This window comes from Cibotium barometz, chromosome 7 (assembly GCF_041138505.1).
Source record: "Cibotium barometz isolate CiBa-2024 chromosome 7, ASM4113850v1, whole genome shotgun sequence".
NCBI classification, from domain to species: domain Eukaryota; kingdom Viridiplantae; phylum Streptophyta; class Polypodiopsida; order Cyatheales; family Cibotiaceae; genus Cibotium; species Cibotium barometz.
Genome location: NC_141052.1, coordinates 42,841,297 through 42,861,647, shown reverse-complemented (window position 1 = coordinate 42,861,647; position 20,351 = coordinate 42,841,297). Strand labels below are relative to the sequence as shown.

General features: G+C 43.1%; 2 protein-coding genes across 4 annotated transcripts in view; both read left to right on the top strand.

Moving 5' to 3' along the window:
- The window catches only part of LOC147637038 (protein decapping 5-like), a 36,004-nt gene extending 17,047 nt beyond the window's left edge, over window positions 1-18,957 (top strand). Inside the window, exons 2-8 of one of the 3 annotated variants that reach the window (XM_086800653.1) lie at window positions 8,152-8,252; window positions 8,356-8,421; window positions 15,606-16,559; window positions 16,648-16,725; window positions 16,836-17,054; window positions 18,286-18,331; window positions 18,419-18,957. In XM_086800653.1, coding sequence (XP_086656779.1) covers window positions 8,152-8,252; window positions 8,356-8,421; window positions 15,606-16,559; window positions 16,648-16,725; window positions 16,836-17,054; window positions 18,286-18,331; window positions 18,419-18,453 — 1,499 coding nt within the window. In that variant the 3' untranslated portion in view covers window positions 18,454-18,957. Of the gene's footprint in view, window positions 1-8,151; window positions 8,253-8,355; window positions 8,422-15,605; window positions 16,560-16,647; window positions 16,726-16,835; window positions 17,055-18,217; window positions 18,332-18,418 lie in introns of all 3 variants that reach the window. The other 2 variants (XM_086800652.1, XM_086800654.1) reach the window with 2 other exon arrangements.
- Window positions 10,741-11,630, top strand: LOC147637039 (uncharacterized). Its single transcript, XM_086800655.1, has 2 exons — window positions 10,741-10,865; window positions 10,980-11,630. The coding sequence occupies exon 2, from the start codon at window positions 11,049-11,051 to the stop codon at window positions 11,481-11,483; it is 435 nt and encodes a 144-aa protein (XP_086656781.1). The 5' UTR covers window positions 10,741-10,865; window positions 10,980-11,048; the 3' UTR covers window positions 11,484-11,630.
- Window positions 18,958-20,351: the final 1,394 nt, after the last annotated feature.

The window sequence follows — 20,351 nt, the reverse complement described above, 5'->3', positions numbered from 1 at the left end:
CCCTTGGGATCCACAGGTGTGATCGTGAACTGTACCACTGTATGGCTGCTGCACACGGTCTGTTCTCACAGCACCTGTACGGCTTGCACCAAAGAAAGGGTTTGCTGTACCGCTGGTGGAATCTCTGTACAACCGTTGTATGGATGGGCTGGAGTGCTGTATGACTGCTGCTCCTTTGTACGGCCTGTGCAGGAAGAGATTAAGCTGCTGTACTCTGTATAAGGCCTGTGCAAGAGGAAAAGGGCAGGACAGTATGCTATATTGCCAGCGAAACAAGAAGAAAAGGCTGCCTGTCTGCAGAGAAAAGAGGCTGCCCGACTGCTGTGGAGAAAAAGGGGCTACCCGCCTGTAGATAAAGGGGCTGCCCGGCTGCTGTGGAGAAAAAAAGAGGCTGCCCGCCAGTAGATAAAGAGGCTGCCCGATTACTGTAGGCCCCCTGTATGACTGCCGGTAGAGAGAGAACTAAGAGAAGGTGTCGTCTGTAGATGAAGGTCCTGTACGGTCAGCAAAACCAGAGAGTCGCACAGCTGTCCTCTCCTCCCCATACCTTTTTGCGCATCCCTTCTCCCCCTTTTCATAGAGTCAACCTCCTCTATTTTCAGCATGTGCTTGCTTTTCCCTTAGCTAAAAGTCCCTCTCATAAAAATATCAAAATTTGTGCTTTATATAGCCAATCACTCTATAAATGACCCAACTTGCCATCTTTAGAGTCTAGATTATAAAAATACCTCATAAAAGGTAGGCGCTTGGCTTTTATTGACTTTTTGAGCCATGCCCAAATACTAATATGTCCGCCCCTTTGCTAATAGTGTATGAGAACACTAACTCATCACTTTAATGATGAAAATCCCATGCCATCTTCCAGGCCAAAACCTTGCCGGTTAACACTCCCGCTTTCTTTTGTGGAAAGATCCCCGTTCACACCTTGGTACCACCTAGTGTATAAAACACTGGTCGAGACAGATGAGAGACCAAATGGCGACATTCTCTCTCGAAGATAGCTTCAGAGCCGCCTACAGCTTATGCACAATTTTGCCCAGCGTTTGGTCGCTTTGTCCTTGCGTTTGGCAGTCAGTCAGTCAGTTTGTCCACTCAGTTTTGTGGACATAGTTCAACTTGTATACAGTTCTCCTGAAGAAGAAATAAAGTAAATACTCTTGCTTGGAAGGGGGGGCCCTTAAGTGGGTAATTCGGGACCCCATCTGGTGTCGTCTCTACATCATCTTTTTCAGATTCATGTAATGCTATTTTAAAGGATTGCTAAAGACTCACTAAATTCAGGTTTAAAGAAAGGCTTCGTTGTTTCACACGGTCCTAGCTTGGCACATGCTACAACCTCATTACATATTCTAAAGCATATGCTAGATGTGATACCACCACATATGCTAAATATGATTCCACAGTATGATGCCACCTCATATTCCAAATATGATGCCACCACATATTCCTCTTAAGAGGTTGTTCCCACACAAGAGACTTGTACATACTAGCGGTTGTTCATACACATTGGAACCACTTTATTTAAGGTCTACATTTAGTGCTAGTTTACTCAACCACCTAGCACTTCTTTATTCGCACATTAATCACTATTATTTAACATTGTCCCCTTGCTTGCAATGCCTATCCCTTAACATAGCAAAGGTCTTCTTCAGAGGATGATCATGCCTTTGCTCCACCCTTGGAATTGTTCCTGTACACAATCACCATGGTCTTTCCCTTTACTACGGGACGGCTGTCCTCATGTGCATAATCACCATGGAATGCATGAGATACATTTTCAGCATAGTGTTCATCATTTGCGTGGGTTCCATGGTGTACATCTTTGACAACTTGTTCTCCACAGGCTTGCCTTCTTGAGTATACATTCACTCCACTACTTGTATGGCTTGCCATAATGTTTAAAAGCACTAACAGTTAGTGTATGCAAGATAGGGTCATCTTCCACACAGAAAGGAGAAAGATCCTAGGCTCTGATACCAATGTAATTGCCCCCAAATAGGGTTGAGCACAATCTTGTCACACACTTAAACTATTAATACTAATAAACGAGATGAAATGGCACAAAACCAAATGAGATATCAATGCTGAAATTTAAATGACATTGCAATAGGGCCGGAAAGGGCCAACCCCTCTTGTAATATGTTTGTATTATGAAGGATTCCTCAAGATACAAGCTTCATGGGCATCACATGGCAGATTTTCAATTCCATGCAATGAAAACATTTTGTCGAAGTAGAGGTTGATTCCACAGCTTTTGTGGCGAAGAACCGCACTTCCCAATCCCCAGTGTCTCGTCACAAGCAGCTATGCTCCACTGGCATCCATATAGAGGCATGTGTGTGCCAGGCCGAGTCATAGAAGACCTTATTGGTGAAGCACGTGGATGTAGAGTAGGTGAAGAGAACTTGTGAAAGCTATTACCGCTGAATTTTTCTGTTTTTGAGAGAAGAATTTGGACTGCCGCCATCCAGTAAGTGCCCAAACTCACTTATAACCTGTCCGCCCAATCTTTAATGAAGTGTGGACGCCCAAAGTTGCACGACTGTACTTTAAGAAAGTGTGGATCTGCAAAGTAGCACAATGAGCTAAATACAAGTAAGCTTAAACAAAGAGTTTAAGGTCACACCTACCACCTCTCTACAGCCCACAAGCAAGGTCAGAATACAGATTCACGTGCATAGTTCACAAGATGGTGTCCCTTGCCCGTAAACTAGACGCGTAGGCAGTAAAACATTCCACGTGAAAACAGTTCCAGACATTCAAGTATGCCATGCATAAGAATGTATTGGTCAATCTTCCTTTCATTTAGCTTGTAGCACGCGGTCATTTCGGGCGTAGACATTACGTCCCTAGGCCAACCGGAATATCGTAATTTGGATATGGGTGTGGATTAAAATCCCTAAAGTGCTCCACCATCTTCTCCCTCATATTGGCAAGGTATATGAGGGATTGGAGAAGATGGTGGAGCACTTTAGGGAGATTGAGCCAGATGCTGCTGATAGGTCTGAGGACTTGAGGGAGCTATGCCAGTCACGGTGGGATAGTTACCATTCACATTTGCAAGCAGCAACATTTGTATTGGATCCAAAGTTTTAGGGCAAGGGGCAGGAGACTGATGGAGAGGTGGCCATGGGGTGGGAGAACACTCTCGAGAGATTGGTGTCAGACTAGACTCAGAGGAGAACCATCAAAACTCAGTTGGGCTTCTACAGGAACAAAATGGGCCTATTTTCATATGTAGATGCCTTGACAGACAGGTTTATAGTTGGATCAGCTTTATGGTGGGAGGATTATGGAGGTGACACCATAGTTGTTTCTCGTACCGGTACGAATGGGTTCGCACCGTACGGTTTGTACTGTACGATACGGCACGATATCGTACGGTACGAGATTTTTTTTTAACTTTTTATTTTATTATATTTTTTTCATTTTTTTCCCTTGAAAAAAAAATTCCAAATGCTTTAAAAAAATATAGAAAGCCTGCTTAACGAAGATCCCAAATGCTCGCAACACCTCGCAACTTTCATGTCCACTCAATATTCCATATGGGGTTGTTGAGAGACCTAAAAAATCTGGCGAGGTAGACTGGAAGTGTACACTTGATTGGTAGGATGAGAGAATCTTGCTACATCACTTGGAGATCCTTGGTATAGGTAGGCTAGACAGTTAGATTCTCAAGTTATGTACGAGGGAGAAGATTTGGACATGGCCATTTTGATCTAGAGAGGAGTCCCTAAACCTATCACCTTAGATGCACTGCTCGTATTTGTGCAAGGACGGTCCCTTTGTCATAAACGCTACACTGGGAGACCTTTGGTATTGCATTACCCATCCAAGTTCTTTTTTGGAGACAATCGGGAGATCCAATTGGGAGAGACACATATCCATGTTCTGGTTCCTTAAGCACTGTAGACTCCTCCCCTCCCAACCTTCCCTCACATTCAAGCTTGAAGCTCCATAGGTTGTAAGTGTAAAAAATAAAAACCGTATTTTATCGTATGGTATCCGAAAATTTCATATCGTACCAAAAATTCCTATACGGTATCGTATTTTCGTACCGTGACAACTATGGTTGACACCCTGGAGTTGGCCATTCGCATTCTTAGCCTGGGGGCTTGTTCCTCTCCTGGTGAGCTCTTGTGGAGCTCATTTGGTCACATAGCGTCAAAGAAGAGAAATTGCCTTGGCATAGCAAAGGCGAATGATCTAGTCTTTGTTAATGCAAACTTGCGTTTGCTTAACAAGGTTTCTGGGGAGTTCATGGAGGAGCGCTTCATTGGCTTCGGGTCTCATACTCAGTTGGTAGTTCCAAGGCAGAGGGAGATCCAGTTGATGCAGATTCTATCGATGATGCCACATATGCAAACCTGTCATTCCCATGATTGATCATTGTACTATGTAGTTTTGATTTATCATGTATTATTGATAATTTGATTCACTTGTCCATTTTGGAGTTCTTTGAGTATATTATGTTTTGTACATCTATAATTTCATAAAAAATAATAATCAAAAGTGAATATAGGATGTGGGGTTTCCCTGTTTCCCCCATCCCCCGAAACGTTTCCGTTTCGGGGGTCCAAACGTTCTCCCATTCCCGTTTGTTGGTAACTCTGATGATATCTAATGCTTCTACAAATCTATCCTAAGATGACCTAAATGCTCTTTTCTCCAAGTGAGTTAAGTGACACATACTGACCCCTAAGGCTTCAGATGTGACCTACGTAGCTCGTGGCTAACGTGTTCCTAGACTAGGGTTCACAATGGGGTGACCCTACAAAGGTTCTATTGATGTACAAATGTAGCATGGATGATGAACTAGTGTATCACATAGCACCTAAGTGTGTGGGTGGATGTTACACAATCCAAGTTTATGCAATGATACAAATCAAACAATGATATCACAATGATTCCCAATCACCAGAGCTGAATAGTTTTTGTCCCACAGGAATTCCTATCCCATAGGAGTTGTCCATTAATTCTACCGTCCTTGAATTCTATTGGTGGTCGGCTCTTTTGTTAGCTATTGGCTTGTCGTCAAATGGGCGACTGCCCATGTGGCACTTGCGTTGGCTGGAAGCCTAGGCGATCACTTGCGCACTTATCTTGCTTTTACTAGTGGTGTACTTGTATCGTAGGTGAGGTGTGTCACAGATTTAGCTCTTGGCTTTGTTTGAGTTTGTGTGTAAGTTCAAGTCAAGTATTCTTAATCCCCAACTTGTTGAATGCCCTACTTTCCTCTCTTAAACATGTTGATTACCACTACAATTGTCACGTTATCCTTCTTCAAATACCAGTCGCACTCATCAGAGCGTTGATTTTCCTCTTTTTAGAGGTACAATTTTATACTACAAAAGCCAAATTGCACAACATCATATTGTCTCACTCTCAGTCATGAGGAATCTCGCGTTTGCATCATGGAAGTTGTTGTCTCTCAGTTCACGGGTTGTGTAACAAATTTCTCCTTCACAATGCTTTGAAATTTCGAGAAAGAATTTCTGGATTATGACAGCAGTGTTCAACACTGCAGTAGCTTGACCTCCACGCACCGACCCTACTCACAAAGGCTGATGATGAATGAGCTAGCAGATCCGTGCTTATCGCATCAAGATGACAATTGAAAACTTGATCTACCTCCTTCATCACAATGATGTATCTTAGTTGATGTCCACCGCCAAACAGCAAGTCCACGTCAACTATTGGACACAAGAAATCAATGAAGAAAGTTAAAAAAAAATCAATTTGGGGCTTTTTCATTTTTAGCAAACCTTGCTTCATTAGAGTGATTAAATCTAATTACTTTATCATTTTTCAAAATTAAGGGTGCAAATCTAGCATTGAAGTGTAGCTATAGCATGCTAAAGCATCATGATCAAAACCCCCTTGTTTGGAAACCCTAAATTTTTCCGGACATTATTTGGAAGGGATTAGACACTTGCATTGGAAACTCTCCTCTGTTAAGACCTTCCAAGATTCATAGCATATCATGGCTTCCCATATTTTCATTGAGAAATTCAATGGGAAAAGTTTCCACACTCGGCAGACTATGCTGAAGTTTAGTCTCATGAGGGAGGGCCATTGGCCTGACATTGAAGGGGCAGGAAAATGCCTGAGAATGAAGATGTATGTAGCTCACAAACATAGTCGCCAGGCGTTTCATGAAACGCGTTTCATAAACGTTTCTTTCAAATCCCAGACGTTTCAAAAACGTTTCATACAAAACAGGGGGGTTAGAGGTCCCAAATTTTATATATAATATGTAAAAAATATGTTGCTTGCCTTGCAAAACAATATTAAACATGCATCATTTACACATTAAAACATGTTTTCAAGTTAAAACTAAAGAATCTGGGTAAAAAATGCTTAAATCGTATAGTCCCCAAGTGGATACGAATGAAACGCGTTTCATTCGTATGAAACGTTTACGAAACATTTCGTTTTATTGCGACTATGCTCACAAAGCATGGAAGCTTAGAGATTAGAGAGCCTTTGGCCTCGTAGCCCTTGGCCTCTGTGGTAATTCTATACATCGTGTTGCAGATCTCCCAACCTCCAAAGAAGCCTATGAGAAGCTAGACAAACTTTTTGGGGCTCCGGCAAAGATTCTTTGTAGATAGAGTTCTATGGTCTTATGATGCAACCACATGAGAGCTTTGATGCTCATGTGAACAGAATGAAGTCCTTAATAAACCAGCTTATAGGTCTATAGGTACAAGTTGAAGATGATGTGACCCTTGTACTTCTCATAAAGTCAATGCGAGAAGAGCTTTATGGAAACGTCATCACCACACTGAACATCTTACCTTGGAAGGAATCATAGCATTCTTCAAGAAAGATTATGAACAAAGTGGAGAGGGACAACTTCTTCACAAAGAGGAACTTCAAAGGTATAAAGTGTTCCCTTTGTGGTAGGAACAATCATGTAGAGGATTGCTATTCAAAGAAGCCTTGCAAACATAAACAACCACAATGAGAAGAAGAGCTTTCACAAGAAAGCAGAGGTCAATGTCACATAGGAAGACGAAACCTGTAAAGAAGATGCAAACTTTGCAGAGTATGAAGACTCATGGGCCTTTTAAAGGTCTACTACACAGAAGGTGGCTTGACTACCATTTTACTCTACTCCAAGGATAGAACCAAACACAACTACTAGAGAAACTATGTCATAGGCATAGATTTATTCAAATGAAGTGTGTACCAGGAAAACACTTGAGGGGTGTTGTTGGAGAACAAGCCTTATCGAAGTACAAAAGGATAAAGGTTTGTGAACAACCTCTAAAAGGGCTACATGTGTATATGTGTGTGAACCTACTCTTAGTGGTTCATTGAAATATCTAGATTTTATACCTGTAATGACTTAAGCAATGATGTCATACAAGAGAGGCTTTAAGACTATAAAAGCATTGCCTTTCTCTAACTCTCTTTTTCTCCCTTACTTCTCTTTGTTCATCAAATGCCATAGCCATGTTTGCCCTCAAGCTTCCATAGCTCTCCATTGCTTCCATTACAAAATAGCGTGCATCCCCTCCAATAGAAAATGACACCTCGAAATAGAAATTTTCGTGCTCCAAATTGAGCTTGTGTGCATGGGAAGCTGGCGCCATTAGCTTTTGCTTTCATATCATTGGAGAAAATCCCCTTTGGATGGATGCAACGTACTTGCCAAAAAAAGTGTTTCATACTTTAGAGTACCCATACAAAACGTTTGAAACATTTTTTCAAAGTTTTTTCAACACTTTTTTCAGACTTTGGCCAATGGCTTGTTCAAGAGCACATGTGGAATATGAATCTTGAATTTATATGTCACTTGTTTTGGGCTAGTTGCCAAGGACCAGCTTTGAGCTCCCAAGGTCCAAGTGGCAGCTCTCAAACCTTGCTATTTTCACGTGTTTTAAAGGCTAAAGATATGCATGTGGCGTCACACGCAAAGAGTGTGCACTTAGAGTAATTTTGAAGAGTGCGAGGAAACTGGTGGTTTATTTTGAACCATTCCAATTTTGGCTAGGAGTAGATGTTCTAGTGAGGTCTTTTTGTGTTCTTACAACTTTTGAAGTAGAAATTACTCGTCTAATGTTGAAGTCATAGCTATCCACCCCCTTGGTCAGTGCTCATTGCTTCCAACAACTTGTAATGGTCTTTCTATTGTTCTTGCAGTCTGCTCATTTGGAACAGAAGGTAGGAAAAAAAATGGGCCTCAGATTCCGGCTAGTGACAAGGTTTACGACTTCATTATTTTTCGAGGGACAGACATCAAGGTCAGTCTTTCCCCATCAAGAATTATGGAGTGTTTTCAAGGTAGTAACAAGCTGCTGAGTAATCCATGAATTGACAGTCTGATTGCTTTTTAAACCTTTTCAGGATTTGCAAGTGAAAACATCTCCTCCTCCACCAATACATAATGATCCTGCTATAATTTCTGTTCAGGTTGGTGTTCCAGTGCTCAAACATTTGATAATTCAAGTGGATGTAAATGGTTTTATTGGTTTTGAGTTGTATTGATCTCTTCTCTCCTGTATGTGCCTTTATGTAGATTGAAACCATTGTATTCTTTAGTCGGGGCAAGTTGTTTTTAGTGGATGGTGCCAATCAGTAGACACATATGGATCCAGGATTTCACCATGTGGATATGCATGGTTTACAATCATGTGTGCATGTGTTCGGGAAGTGGGGCATGTACATGATGAAAGATCATGCTTTGCATGTTCTTAGAAGTTTACAGAATGTTTTTTTTTGAGAGATTTACAGAGTGTATTTGTACATTTGGAATGTCGGTCAGTGATATTTTAGATCCAATGTTTCATTTACTGATCTCCCTTTCTTACTGTACTTAAGTGATGGACAAGGAGTTAAGAGGACATATCTTTACAGATGAGCTTGGAGAAACCCCAAGAGGACAAAACATGTTTGTAAAACACATCTCCAAGGAAGATAAAGCCAAGCTCTAAGAAGACACCAAAGAAGGATTACTTAATCTGGTTAAAGAAGACCAGCAAAAACTGGTGGGAGAAACAGAAGGTGAAGTTGGTGAAGGTGAAATAAAGTGGTGGTTTGAGAAAGGAGGGGAATGCCAAACACTTTGAAGGTATTAGTGGAAGAAATGTGGAAAGTAGCAGAGACAACCTGGATTGATGAGGTGAAGAAAGAAAGGGTAAAACTGAAGATTAGTAGACCAAGGTCATTGGAAAGGAGAGAGCTGTCTGCCGAGCTTAACCATAACAGCCACCCTTGTTGAAGAAAGGAGGAGAAAGCCCTTAACTAAGATGAACTGGTATTTGAGTGGGACCATCACCTAGAGAGGAGGCCAAAGAATTGGAGTAAATGATGGGAATAACAATTGGTGAATAGGGATCTTGAATGGGAGAAACCTCTCATCATCAAAGCAGAGCATGCATGGAAGTCTTTAGGAAGAGGCTCACATTGATAGAAATAGACACCTACAGACACCTGCAACCGAGCCTCAAGAGAAGAAGCATATGAGTGGGGACAAACCTCCACTCTTTCAAAGAAAATTGTTCCACAAGGAACATCAAGAATATGCCAAAGAAGGGAAGTGTTGCCAATGTGGAAAGAAGGGACACTCGGCTGCAAATTGTCCCGACAAGCCAAAGCAAGAAGATATAGAGATTGGAAGATCATCCAGATTGATATCATGCCAGGAAGTTCATCAAGAGGTTTGCAGTGGAAGCTAGTTCATTGCAAGTTTTGACAAAGAAATCCACAGGATCTTTGTTGACCAAAGCTAAAACAGAATCCTTTGAAGCATTGAAACTTTATGCTAGCAAAGGATTAGTGTTGATTATTCTAGATTTATAAAAACCGTTTGTGGTTGAACGTGATGCCTCAAGAGATTGCATTGGAGTAGTCTTGAACCATGAGAGCCATGCTGTGGCCTATAAAAGTTGAAGACAACAAGATAGCGGATGCATTATCTCAGAGACCCATGAGCCGTGCGGTTTCTATGGGATATCGTATGGATTTTACTTCGATGAAAGATCTTTATGCTATCGATGAGGATTTCAATGATATTTGGACCAGATTGTAGAATAGAGATTTGGTGACTTAGTGACTATTTATGTCATTAAAGAGGGTTTTCTCATGATGCAAGTCCGTTTATGTGAGAAAGGATTTGAGGCCAAAAATGATCGAAGAATGCCATGGTCCACCGTACATGGGGCATAGAGGCATCTCAACTACAACTCAAGCTTTATAGAGCTACTCTTGTTGGCCTAGCATGAGAACGGACATTGGGCCATATGTTCGAGAATGTTTGGTTTGTTAGAAGGTCAAGTTTGATCGACAAAAGCTAGCAGGATTATTACACCCATTGAATGTTCTATGGGAGAGTATTGCTATGGATTTTATCTTTGGATTGCCAAAGTCAGGAAATGAGAATAATAGGTACATGGACCTTTTTAGATCATTGGAGGATACATAATGCCTTCCATGTCAGTTTATTGAAACCATATACGGGACTACTCCTAGAGAAGCCTGTATTGGAGGATTCACCAGAGATGGAAGAGTGCAACCGAAACAGATGGTGTTTTGTTCTGTGAGAAAAAGAGGAAAGCCAGTGGTCAGAAAGTTTGTCACCAGCCTGGACATTTCCCAGTCTGAAAGGGGTCTGGTGGACTCCAGGATGTTTAAATATTTGGAAAGTACAAGATTTGGGAATGGGGGATTATCCTAGAATACAAAGGACCACACTCCTAAAATTTAGGAGAGTTGCTATTTTTGGCCCGACTCCGATGGAAATTTTGTTCGCGTCATTACATCTGGAATTGAGGAGATACCAAACTGCATTGCTCAGGGAGACACAGTTGGAGCCAGTGTCTTGGTGGGAGAAATGCGGTATTGGGACACCTAACTTGGTAAGGTTCTTGATTCTTGAATCTTGTATCTTTGTCTCTTATTCTTTCAAAATCTACATTCAAATGCTACTCTCTTTTTGACTCTAACTTAACATTCTTTTTTGTACAATGTAGAGATAGATTGCATTGAGAGTTCTCTCCCCAGGATTGCAGTTCAGGGCCTTGTGAGAGGAACTGGAGTACATGGGCTTTTTTTCACACGAAAAAGAGAAACAGACTCTCCAGAGCACAATTGGAGAGGCTTGTCTTTTGTCATTGCAATCTCCCATTGAGCCTCGCCAAGTGAATCCAGATAAGGTTGATATCATGAAGTGCAAGGAGATTTCGGACATTCCTCAGGAGGAGAGAGACATCTATTCTATGCTCTATGAGGAGATCATAGCTCCGGCTCGCACTACACGATTTTCTCGAGAGGCTAGTACTAGTGGTGCACCTGCATCTCTAGAGGATGAGGCATTTGAGGACTCGGCTACCGGCAGTGACCCTGAGAATGAGGCTGGAGAGGTAGAAGATGCAGATGAGGATGAGCATGAGGATGTAGATGAGGATGAGGATGAGGATGAGGATGCAGCTAGCAGCTGCCAACATCATTTTATTTGGACATGTTATTTATTTTGATCTTAGATTTTGAGTCACGACTCATCACCCACGTGGTGATCCTTTTGATTTTTGTTTAGTCATCATCCATGTGATTTGTGATATCATCATATCTTACATGTATTTTATTTTTATTGAAATGAATTCAATGTGGTCTCTTATAAGTTATGTCAATAGTTATTTCTTTTGTATATTTCAAGTTAAAAATATACATGCTTTTTCTATTTTGTATGAAACCTTTTTGTACCCGCTTCTTACCTTTTATGAAACGTTTCAAAACGTATGAAACCCATTTCATACCTGCCGTTTCAGAAATGCATGGCAACATTGATTTGGACTTGGACTTGGATTTGGATTTGGATTCTTGTGGGTTATCCCTGTGGTGTGCTTGGTATCAAAGATCTCGTGCCTTGACTTGGATATCGGCATATTTGTTTGCTTTGTACTCATTGTTGTATTGATCCTGGCTTGATAAGCCTATGGATTGTTCCTAAATAAATTCCTGAAAGGGGGCAGGGTCTGTTTCTTGCTTAGTGTGGTGTATTGTGCAAAGTTCCCTATCCCTTCTCTATGGCACACACTGGCAACTATAGGACGATCATGATTGGCCACACACTGGCCAAACTATATGGAGCAGTGCTGGAGGCAGAGCTGAGTACATATGTGGAGAGCGAGGGGCTACGCGCTCCTGGCCAGGCAGGCTTTAGATGGGCCTCGACCACATCTTCACTCTGTGTTGCTTGATTGATCAGGCGAAGGCGTGGAAGAGGAGGCTTTACTGCTGCTTTGTGGATTTCTGCAAAGCCTTTGATACAGTGCCACGAGAGCGACTCTTCCAGCGACTTCAATCATTGGGGATACCCACAGAGATGACATGGGGCATCTATGCATTATATGAGATGGTACTGGGACGGGTACGATGCCCAGGAGGCTTATCTGAGACCATTGCTAGCACCATTGGTGTGAAGCAAGGATGCCCACTCTCCCCTACTCTCTTTGGGCTCTACATCGATGAGGTGGCTGATTTCATTCTACGCGGAGGAGGCGGCGGGATCGACATCTTAGGTACACCCATCCACATTATGCTATATGTTGATGACATCATTCTAGTGTCTGAGTCTTAGGAGGGACTACAGCTACATCTACAGGCTTTAGATGATTTCTGTACACAGAGAGGTCTGACAGTGAACCTTGGGAAAACCAAGGTTATGATATTCCATACATCGGGGCAGATCCGACGACAGGCGATCTTCACTCTTGTAGAAGGCCAGGTTGAGGTGGTGGACTCATATGTATACCTGGGGATTACATTTGCTAGTACAGCAGGACGCTTCTCTATGGCATGAGCAACCAAAGACAGATTGACATGAGGATATGTTGCCCTGGCCATGCTTGAGCGATAGTGCCACCAGGCACACTTTCAGGAGCCCTGCATGAAGGGGTGGCTATTTGACACTCTGGTCACACCTGCACTGATGTACGCAGTGGCAGTATGGGCACTCGGACTCTCGGCCTCCTCTTGGACACAGATCGAGAGACCCCAGGTACTGATGCTCTCATGGATGATTCACAGCAAACCACATGTACCACATGACATTGTCAGAGCAGAGTTTGCTGCACCACCCATGCTAGTAGAGGCTCTCTTCCAAGTGGTTTGCTGTATTCATCGAGTGCGAGCCATGGCTGCGGATAGATTGTCACGTAGAACTTTTGAGGCATCCAGACAGTTAGCTGAGGCTGGTGACACATGATCATGGTATGCATAGATGATACAGCTAGTGACCCAGTGTGGGTGGGGCATAGATCACTTACCACCCCTTCAGTATGATCTTAATACTCCACATATGCAGTTCTCACACAGTGAGAGGAACATAGTTATGCGACAGGACTTATTGCAGCGCTATATGAGGCAGACATGGATCACACCCCACCAGCCCCTGCCTACGAAGATGCTATACTACACAGAGATTGTTTTATGAGGATCTCAGAGGAAGGATTTATTCAGCGACCCGGATATATGGATGTGTACATGCCTCACAGTGCCCGAGTGGCGATTGGCCAGCTCAGAGTGTCATCACACCAGCTTGAGATTGAGGCAGGTAGGGCAGCACGGATCCCCATAGCAGAGAGGATATGCAGACTATGCTAGGAGGAGGTTGAGAGTGAGGAGCATTATGTATGCAGATGCAAAGCATATAGTGACATTAGAAAGAGGTACACCACCATCTTCAGTGGACATCCCTCACTCCGCGAGATCATGGAATCCGCAGACCAGCGCAGATTTGGCCAGTTCTTGCTAGAGACATAGCGTTGCAGAGAGGCACTGCTACGGACTCATACCACAGGGAGAGGTGGGCGACAGCTCCAGCTCACTGATTTCTTCCAGAGATCTATCCCATCTCCAGCAAAATGTCCTTCAACTATTCCTATGTGTGCTTCTTCTAAGATCGTGACAAACTCATCCTCTCACACACATCTCCTGAGGATATCATCCTTGGCTACTACTAGCTTATATAATTCTCTAGCAATCAATTGGAAAGGTGTAGCGAGCTTAATAAGCTAACACATTTTATCCTTGTTCAAGGGTCTATCCTATGGAAAACCATGAGCTAAATAGTTGAATATTTCCTCACTCCACTCAGGCACCATGTCAAGTTCAAAAACAAACAAGCATTTGAGAGGTCATCGTCAAATCTTCCCTGACACAGGAGGGGGTTACATAGAGCACGAGGTTATCAGACTTCCAGACTACATCAAGGAGTGGCTAGCTCACTTACACTCAAACCCGGAGATCATGCTCCAAGGGATTTTTGCCTTGCCATCGCCTATGTATCACATATCACACCCCCATTATGGTACTGGTTGGAGCTAGACAGATCTGCATTGCATTCTTGTATACCCTACGCATATAGGTTGCATACTGAGCCTCTAGCAGTAGTGTCCATCCATCACACAACCCCCCCGCCCCCCCCGCCCCCCCCCCCCCCCCCCTAGCTCAGTACTTTCATAGTTTATTTCATGTTTATTTTGTCCTTTTTTTCTGGACATTCAGAGGACATTGACAGTTGTACATTGATTTGTCTCATAGGTCGAGTTCGGCCTCTAGTAGACGTTAATACAGCTTTCTTTCTTTCTTTCTTTCTATCTTCTCTCTCTATATTTATATCTCTTGGATACGTGGTAGAATCAATCACGGCACTCCCTGTTGGGCTTACAAGTTGTCTTACACATAACTAGCTAGGCTGGTGTAATGCTAGTTAGTGGCACTAATGGTTTACAACACTAATTGAGTATTAGCAAGCTGTAAGTTAACGATCCTGACCTACAGTCAAAGGGGGCTTCCAACTAAGGAGAGAATCCTTAGGAAGTCAGGCCCTAAAATAGGACATCTATGATATTTCCAAACTTTTCCTACTCTTTTTGTGCTGTCTGTGGCTTGTAATCGAGACTCGAGTTGGTAGTTGATTGAACTCTTGAGCACGAGGTCTTGGGTTCAATCCCAGCTTGCTGCAGCTGATGGAAACCTCCTCAATTAGTTTGATGCACTGTCCTTGTACATATTTGCCTACCAGGAATGCATAATGGCAGCAGAGGATTGATAAGATTGTTTCAGTCCGTGGCTTGTAGTCAGTTGATAGTTGATTGAACTCTTGAACAAGGGGTCTTGGGTTCAATCCCAGCTTGCTGCAGCCGATGGACAACCTCCTGATGTGAGAGTTGTACTCCGCCCATGGGTAGGTGTAGGACTCTCTGCTCCCCCTAGCCCTCCAAAATAGGGATCGAGATATGGAGAGGTAGCAACACCGACTGATTAGCAGGATCTCAACTTTGGAAAAAAAGAGTTTTTGTGCAAGCATGAGCAAGGGTCCATTTTTTAAATTTGGCATTGGGTAATACAGTTTACATGTAATACACTCATGGGGAGGAGGGAAGGGGGTCAGTTTTTTTTGTATTTGTACCTTGTGTAATGATGGACTCGGTCTGGCTTTCTCTGATGAAACACATTTGTGAACACATTTATGCATGCAATGTGATACTGAGTGAACACAATGTCATCATTCTAGGTGTGCTTTTATGAAGAATCTATGTAAGAAGTTTGTTTGAATTTTTGGTGATCAATCTGATGGTTTTTGTGCCTAACAGGCCCAGCGTACTCAACCTGTATCAGCTCCTCCTGCTTATGTCCCACCAGTGGCAGATTTGACAGGGAATGCAAGCTCAACTCCTTACACAGCACGTGCACTTCCATACTATCATTCAGCTAGTTCAGGCGTGGCCTTATGGGCTCCCCCACCATCTTCTCTAGGTGCTAGTGTGAATATGCCAGTGAATTGGCAGGGGTTTTACAGGCCACCAGATGAGCATGGGCCTTTGAATCACCAGCCCTTACCACCACCAGTACCAGCACCATCACCAGCAGGGCCATCACCATCACCATCACCATCACCATCACCATCACCACCCCCAACCCCAGCCCCAGCCCCAGCCCCAGCACCAGCACCAGCACAGGCACGATTAGGACAGGACCATCCTTCTTCAAAACCACTTATAGCTTCATTTCTTTCCCAGTCACCTCCTACTCATACACCAATACGGCAAGAATTGGATTGCCTTGCTGGCACCTCCACAATCCCCGTTGTGGACCTGGCCAGGTCAATGTTCTCTGCACGTCCAACTCTTTTAGGTGTCGAAACACCACTTCCTGTTTCCAGCTCTCTGCCTTCTTCATCTGCCCTAAATGCAGATTCTTGTGATCTCATTCTTGAAACTAGTAGTGTTGGTGTAGAGCGTCCCCTGAAGCAGCTCGATGAAGTTAAAGTTCAACCTCGTCTTGAGATTCGTAGTGTGGGTTCATCTAGAGTCTCAAGTGGTATCGGTCTGCCATGGGTTGCTCCTGCTACTCAAACAGTTCAAAAGGTTAGCTCTGCTTCCAGGAAAGGCCGTGTAGCCCATAAACAAGTCTATAAACAAGTGCAGGGTGCTAGAGACCCCCCCAAATCAGGGCATCGTCTGGCTGTGTCGAAATTACAGCCACCTTCAGCTCAACCTCTGTTACCACTTCCTGTTTCTCCTATTCAACACAGGCCCGCGATTCAGGTTGGGAATATAAAGCAGATTGTGTCTGTACTGTTTTATTTTGAACTTTTTTTGTTGTTTACCTCTATTATGATTAACATGTTGTCAGGTACATTATGGGGGTTTTAAATCGAATCCCATGAGAAGAGGGCGAGGTAGAGGCAGTGGCATGGGCAGAGCAGGCAGAGTAAGGTTTCACATAGTTGGAAACCATTGATTTACTTCTTATAAGTCAATGCCTCAGTATGTTGCTAATACTGATAGAAGTGCAGTGATATATTGCTACATGGTTGGCAGGGTGTACAATCAAGATCTAAGCTCCTGGAAGATTTTGATTTTATTGCCATGAATGAGAAGTTCAAAAAGGAAGAAGTTTGGGATGAACTTTTGAAGGTGGAAACTAAAGACAGAATTGGTGAAGGTGGTGTTGCTGCGCAATGCTGCATGGATGGTGGTGGTGAAACCAAGGAAGCTGACAAGGCTTTTGATAGATCCTTATCAGAGATCTCAAGAAGGGTATGCTACTCATGCTTTATAAATTTCGAATCATGTAGACAGCATGCATGGGGTTCTAGCATGTGATTTCCCACCTATTGTGTGCAAGTCTTAAGAGAGTTGTCAGCCTTGCTTCTTGAAGGATGTTTCAGACAGATGTAGCCCAAAAGAGGCTCTACCAACTTATCAACGTGGTGAGGGCTTGTGGCTCAGGGGGGGAAGGTCCCGAGTTGAAAATCCGGGCAGACCCTTGTGGCAGCTGTGGCCACGCCTTCAGGCGGGAAGACCAAGCCACCTCCGGGCGGGTACTAAATTGTGAATTTAGATGAATTTACTCGAGGAAAATATAGAGCGTTTCCAACAACCAAAGCCAGTGATTCCTTGTAAGGTTTGAAAGTCGCTTCAAGCGTGTACAAACTTGTAGAGAGTGCTGCCATGCAGCCGTGCGCATCACACCTATCTATTGCTGGGGGCTTTTATGTGTGGGTTTTGCCCTTCCCCAAGCAGGATTCAAGAAACTGATATACCTGACATATGAACATATACCTGGTGGCATGGGAGTAGGTCATCTCAAAACTTGACATTTTGGTGGTTAGAGCATTTTGCCTGTTGCTTTGGTGGTATGTTAATAGGATTTGAAACTAAAGCACAACTGCCATCCGCTGAAACGAGATTACCTCAACCCAAGAGATTGGCAGTCAATGTCTCACCAACCCACCCATAAATCTGACAGGTCAGGACGTTGAACTAAAGTAAACACCTGAGTGTAGGGTCTTCATATCCCTGGATGACGTTGCCCTCAGTCTCCTGCCATATATATCTCATACCATGCATGTAAGCATCCTTTGGGGGCCATAGCCCCATACCTGGATCCAGGTCCTAAAGCATGGTGTCACATGTCACTTGTTATGAATAACACCAGTTCATGTGTACACGGCCAATATCTTTATGAATAACACTGGTTCATGTGTACAAGCCCAATATCTGTATGGATAACCCCATGGCTCTATGAGATTGTCATGCAAGATATCAGGAAACAAGCTCACCGGATATAGTGTCTTTTAATTTTTAGCAGCTAGCCCTTCGGTCCAAAATCTAAAACTTTTGCTTACTGTATGAGATGTGACTCTGGATGTTGTCTTATTTGTGCACACACTGTGTGTCCGCCTCTCTGATTTGTGCAGTCCGTTTATGTGAAAGATGACTTCTTTGATTCCTTATCTTGTGATGCTCTCGATCAAGAATACGGAAGATCGGAGCGACTGAAGTTTTCAGAGCAGCGGAAGATAGATACCGAGGTAAATGTTTTGCTGATACCAAGAACTCTTGAGCTTTTCTGATGTACATAAGAGAGTTCATGAACAATTTTTGGATGTTTGGGGCAGACATTTGGCAGCTTTCACTTAAGGTATCATCGTGATGGTGGCCATCGTGGAAGACATGGAGCCCATGGAGGGCGTGGTCCTGGCCGAAGTGTGGGCAGGGGCCGGGGCTGGGGAAACAGTTTTGGATATTACAGCAGCAGTCGTGGTGAAGGAAGAGCTGGACCTGTGGGTTGATTCAGAATTGACTTAATTCTAGCCATCATGCTTGGCTAGATTTAAATTCACTTCAATGGTTTATGTACTAAGATTTGTCTACCATGGTGACACATCTTTATGCATGAACCTGCAGCTCCTCTTGGGTGCTGATGTCGTGAGTGGGCATGCTATAGAAAACAGTTCATACTATGCACGGTGGAGTTGATGATTTGAAGCTTCGTGAGTAAGACTCTCATGACTTCGGTTTTTGTTACGTTTGGGCAATAACCTGAACTTCCCATCAGTATATATTATGCTTGGCAATGAGCTCTATTAGAGGATTTTTGTGTAGGTTTCATTAACATTGCTGTTTTAATAAAGTCCAATGTTCTAGTGATCATCGATAATTGAAGATGGTACTCTCTTGCTTTTGTGCCAGGTATTGTTCATACTCTTAGTCTGGGTATGTAGGGTGAGGTGATTGAGTGTGCTTGTCATGTAGCTTGTTTTGTAACGACCTCTTCAGGGCCTCTTTTAGGCTGCATGCTATTGATGTTTATGGCCTTGGTGCGCCCACTCTCAACCAGCAGGCGGAACAGCCTACATGCCATCCCATGAAATGTGCCTACACTGGTCCTGGCTGCATCTACCGAGGGGGTCTAGGTTATCGCCTCCCCATGCATACTTAATCCCGCAACCATAGATCTCCACTATGAAGGCTACCCAAGACCGGTTTGAGCCTGCCAAGCCCTAGAATACTGTCTCTTTTACAACATTGTTGACTCCGACTTCAACCTGACCTTCAACGTTACCTTGTCCGTTGGACTACCAGATGTGGGCTGAACTTTCAAAACTTTGGCTAATAGACACGAGACAGGCCACCTTTCTTATTGGTACCCATTACCATGATATGGGAAACATTGTTAATCATCGAGGACAAGCTACATTGAGACCAATACAAATACAGAATTTGAGCAGTTGAGAACTTGACTACCGAGTTTTTATTCATAAGTGGCACAAACAGCCTTACAGCAAGAGAGACTCAAGTAGCTAATGATGCACCCTTCGAACATCTTAATACACTACCGCTTACCTCTCTTATATTATTTTTAAAAATACGATCGATCACAGATATCCAAGGACGACTCCTCGATGACTTCAACCACTCTAAAGCATGTAATTCCATCTTGGCTTGCCTCCACAACACCCACCTACAGGCTACTTTCATATATACATACATACACACATGTACACACGTGTGCGCGCACACATTTTTTGGGTGGCAAAAATCTATGTTATATTACTTCATTGTACAAAGAAAGAAGTCCTAAAAAATGAGGCCAGCTTCTTGAAGAAACAACAACACGTTAAAAACACTGAAAAAACAAAGCCAATTGGCCATCATCAATCTGATCTTGATGGGTTATGTTAAACTAAGGTTGAAAGTATTGATAGCGTGCAATTTTTACGGAATGAAAAACCAATTGATTTCGTGTAGGTTAGGAAGAGTAGTGCACGATCCAATCCAAAAGCCACATCTGCCAAATAGCCAAAAAAAAAAAACTATAGAGAATGAAAACCTTGGGAATCTAAGTTTAAGAGTGTGAAATTTGTCGAACGAAACTTTTGGTCTACAGACAAGACCAAAGAAGATGCATCATTGTTTTCGTATGCAGCGACAAGAAGGGCATTTTGCAATATCTATGTGTCCTTTCTGGGTGCACTCCCAACAAGCATCGCTATAAAAACAATCTAGATTTGATTGGCAATTTACTATGCAAGAATAATCAATCTGTAG

Excerpts from the sequence above, each read along its gene's own strand:
- LOC147637039 (XM_086800655.1), top strand. The coding sequence starts at position 11,049 with ATGGGCTTTTTTTCACACGAAAAAGAGAAACAGACTCTCCAGAGCACA.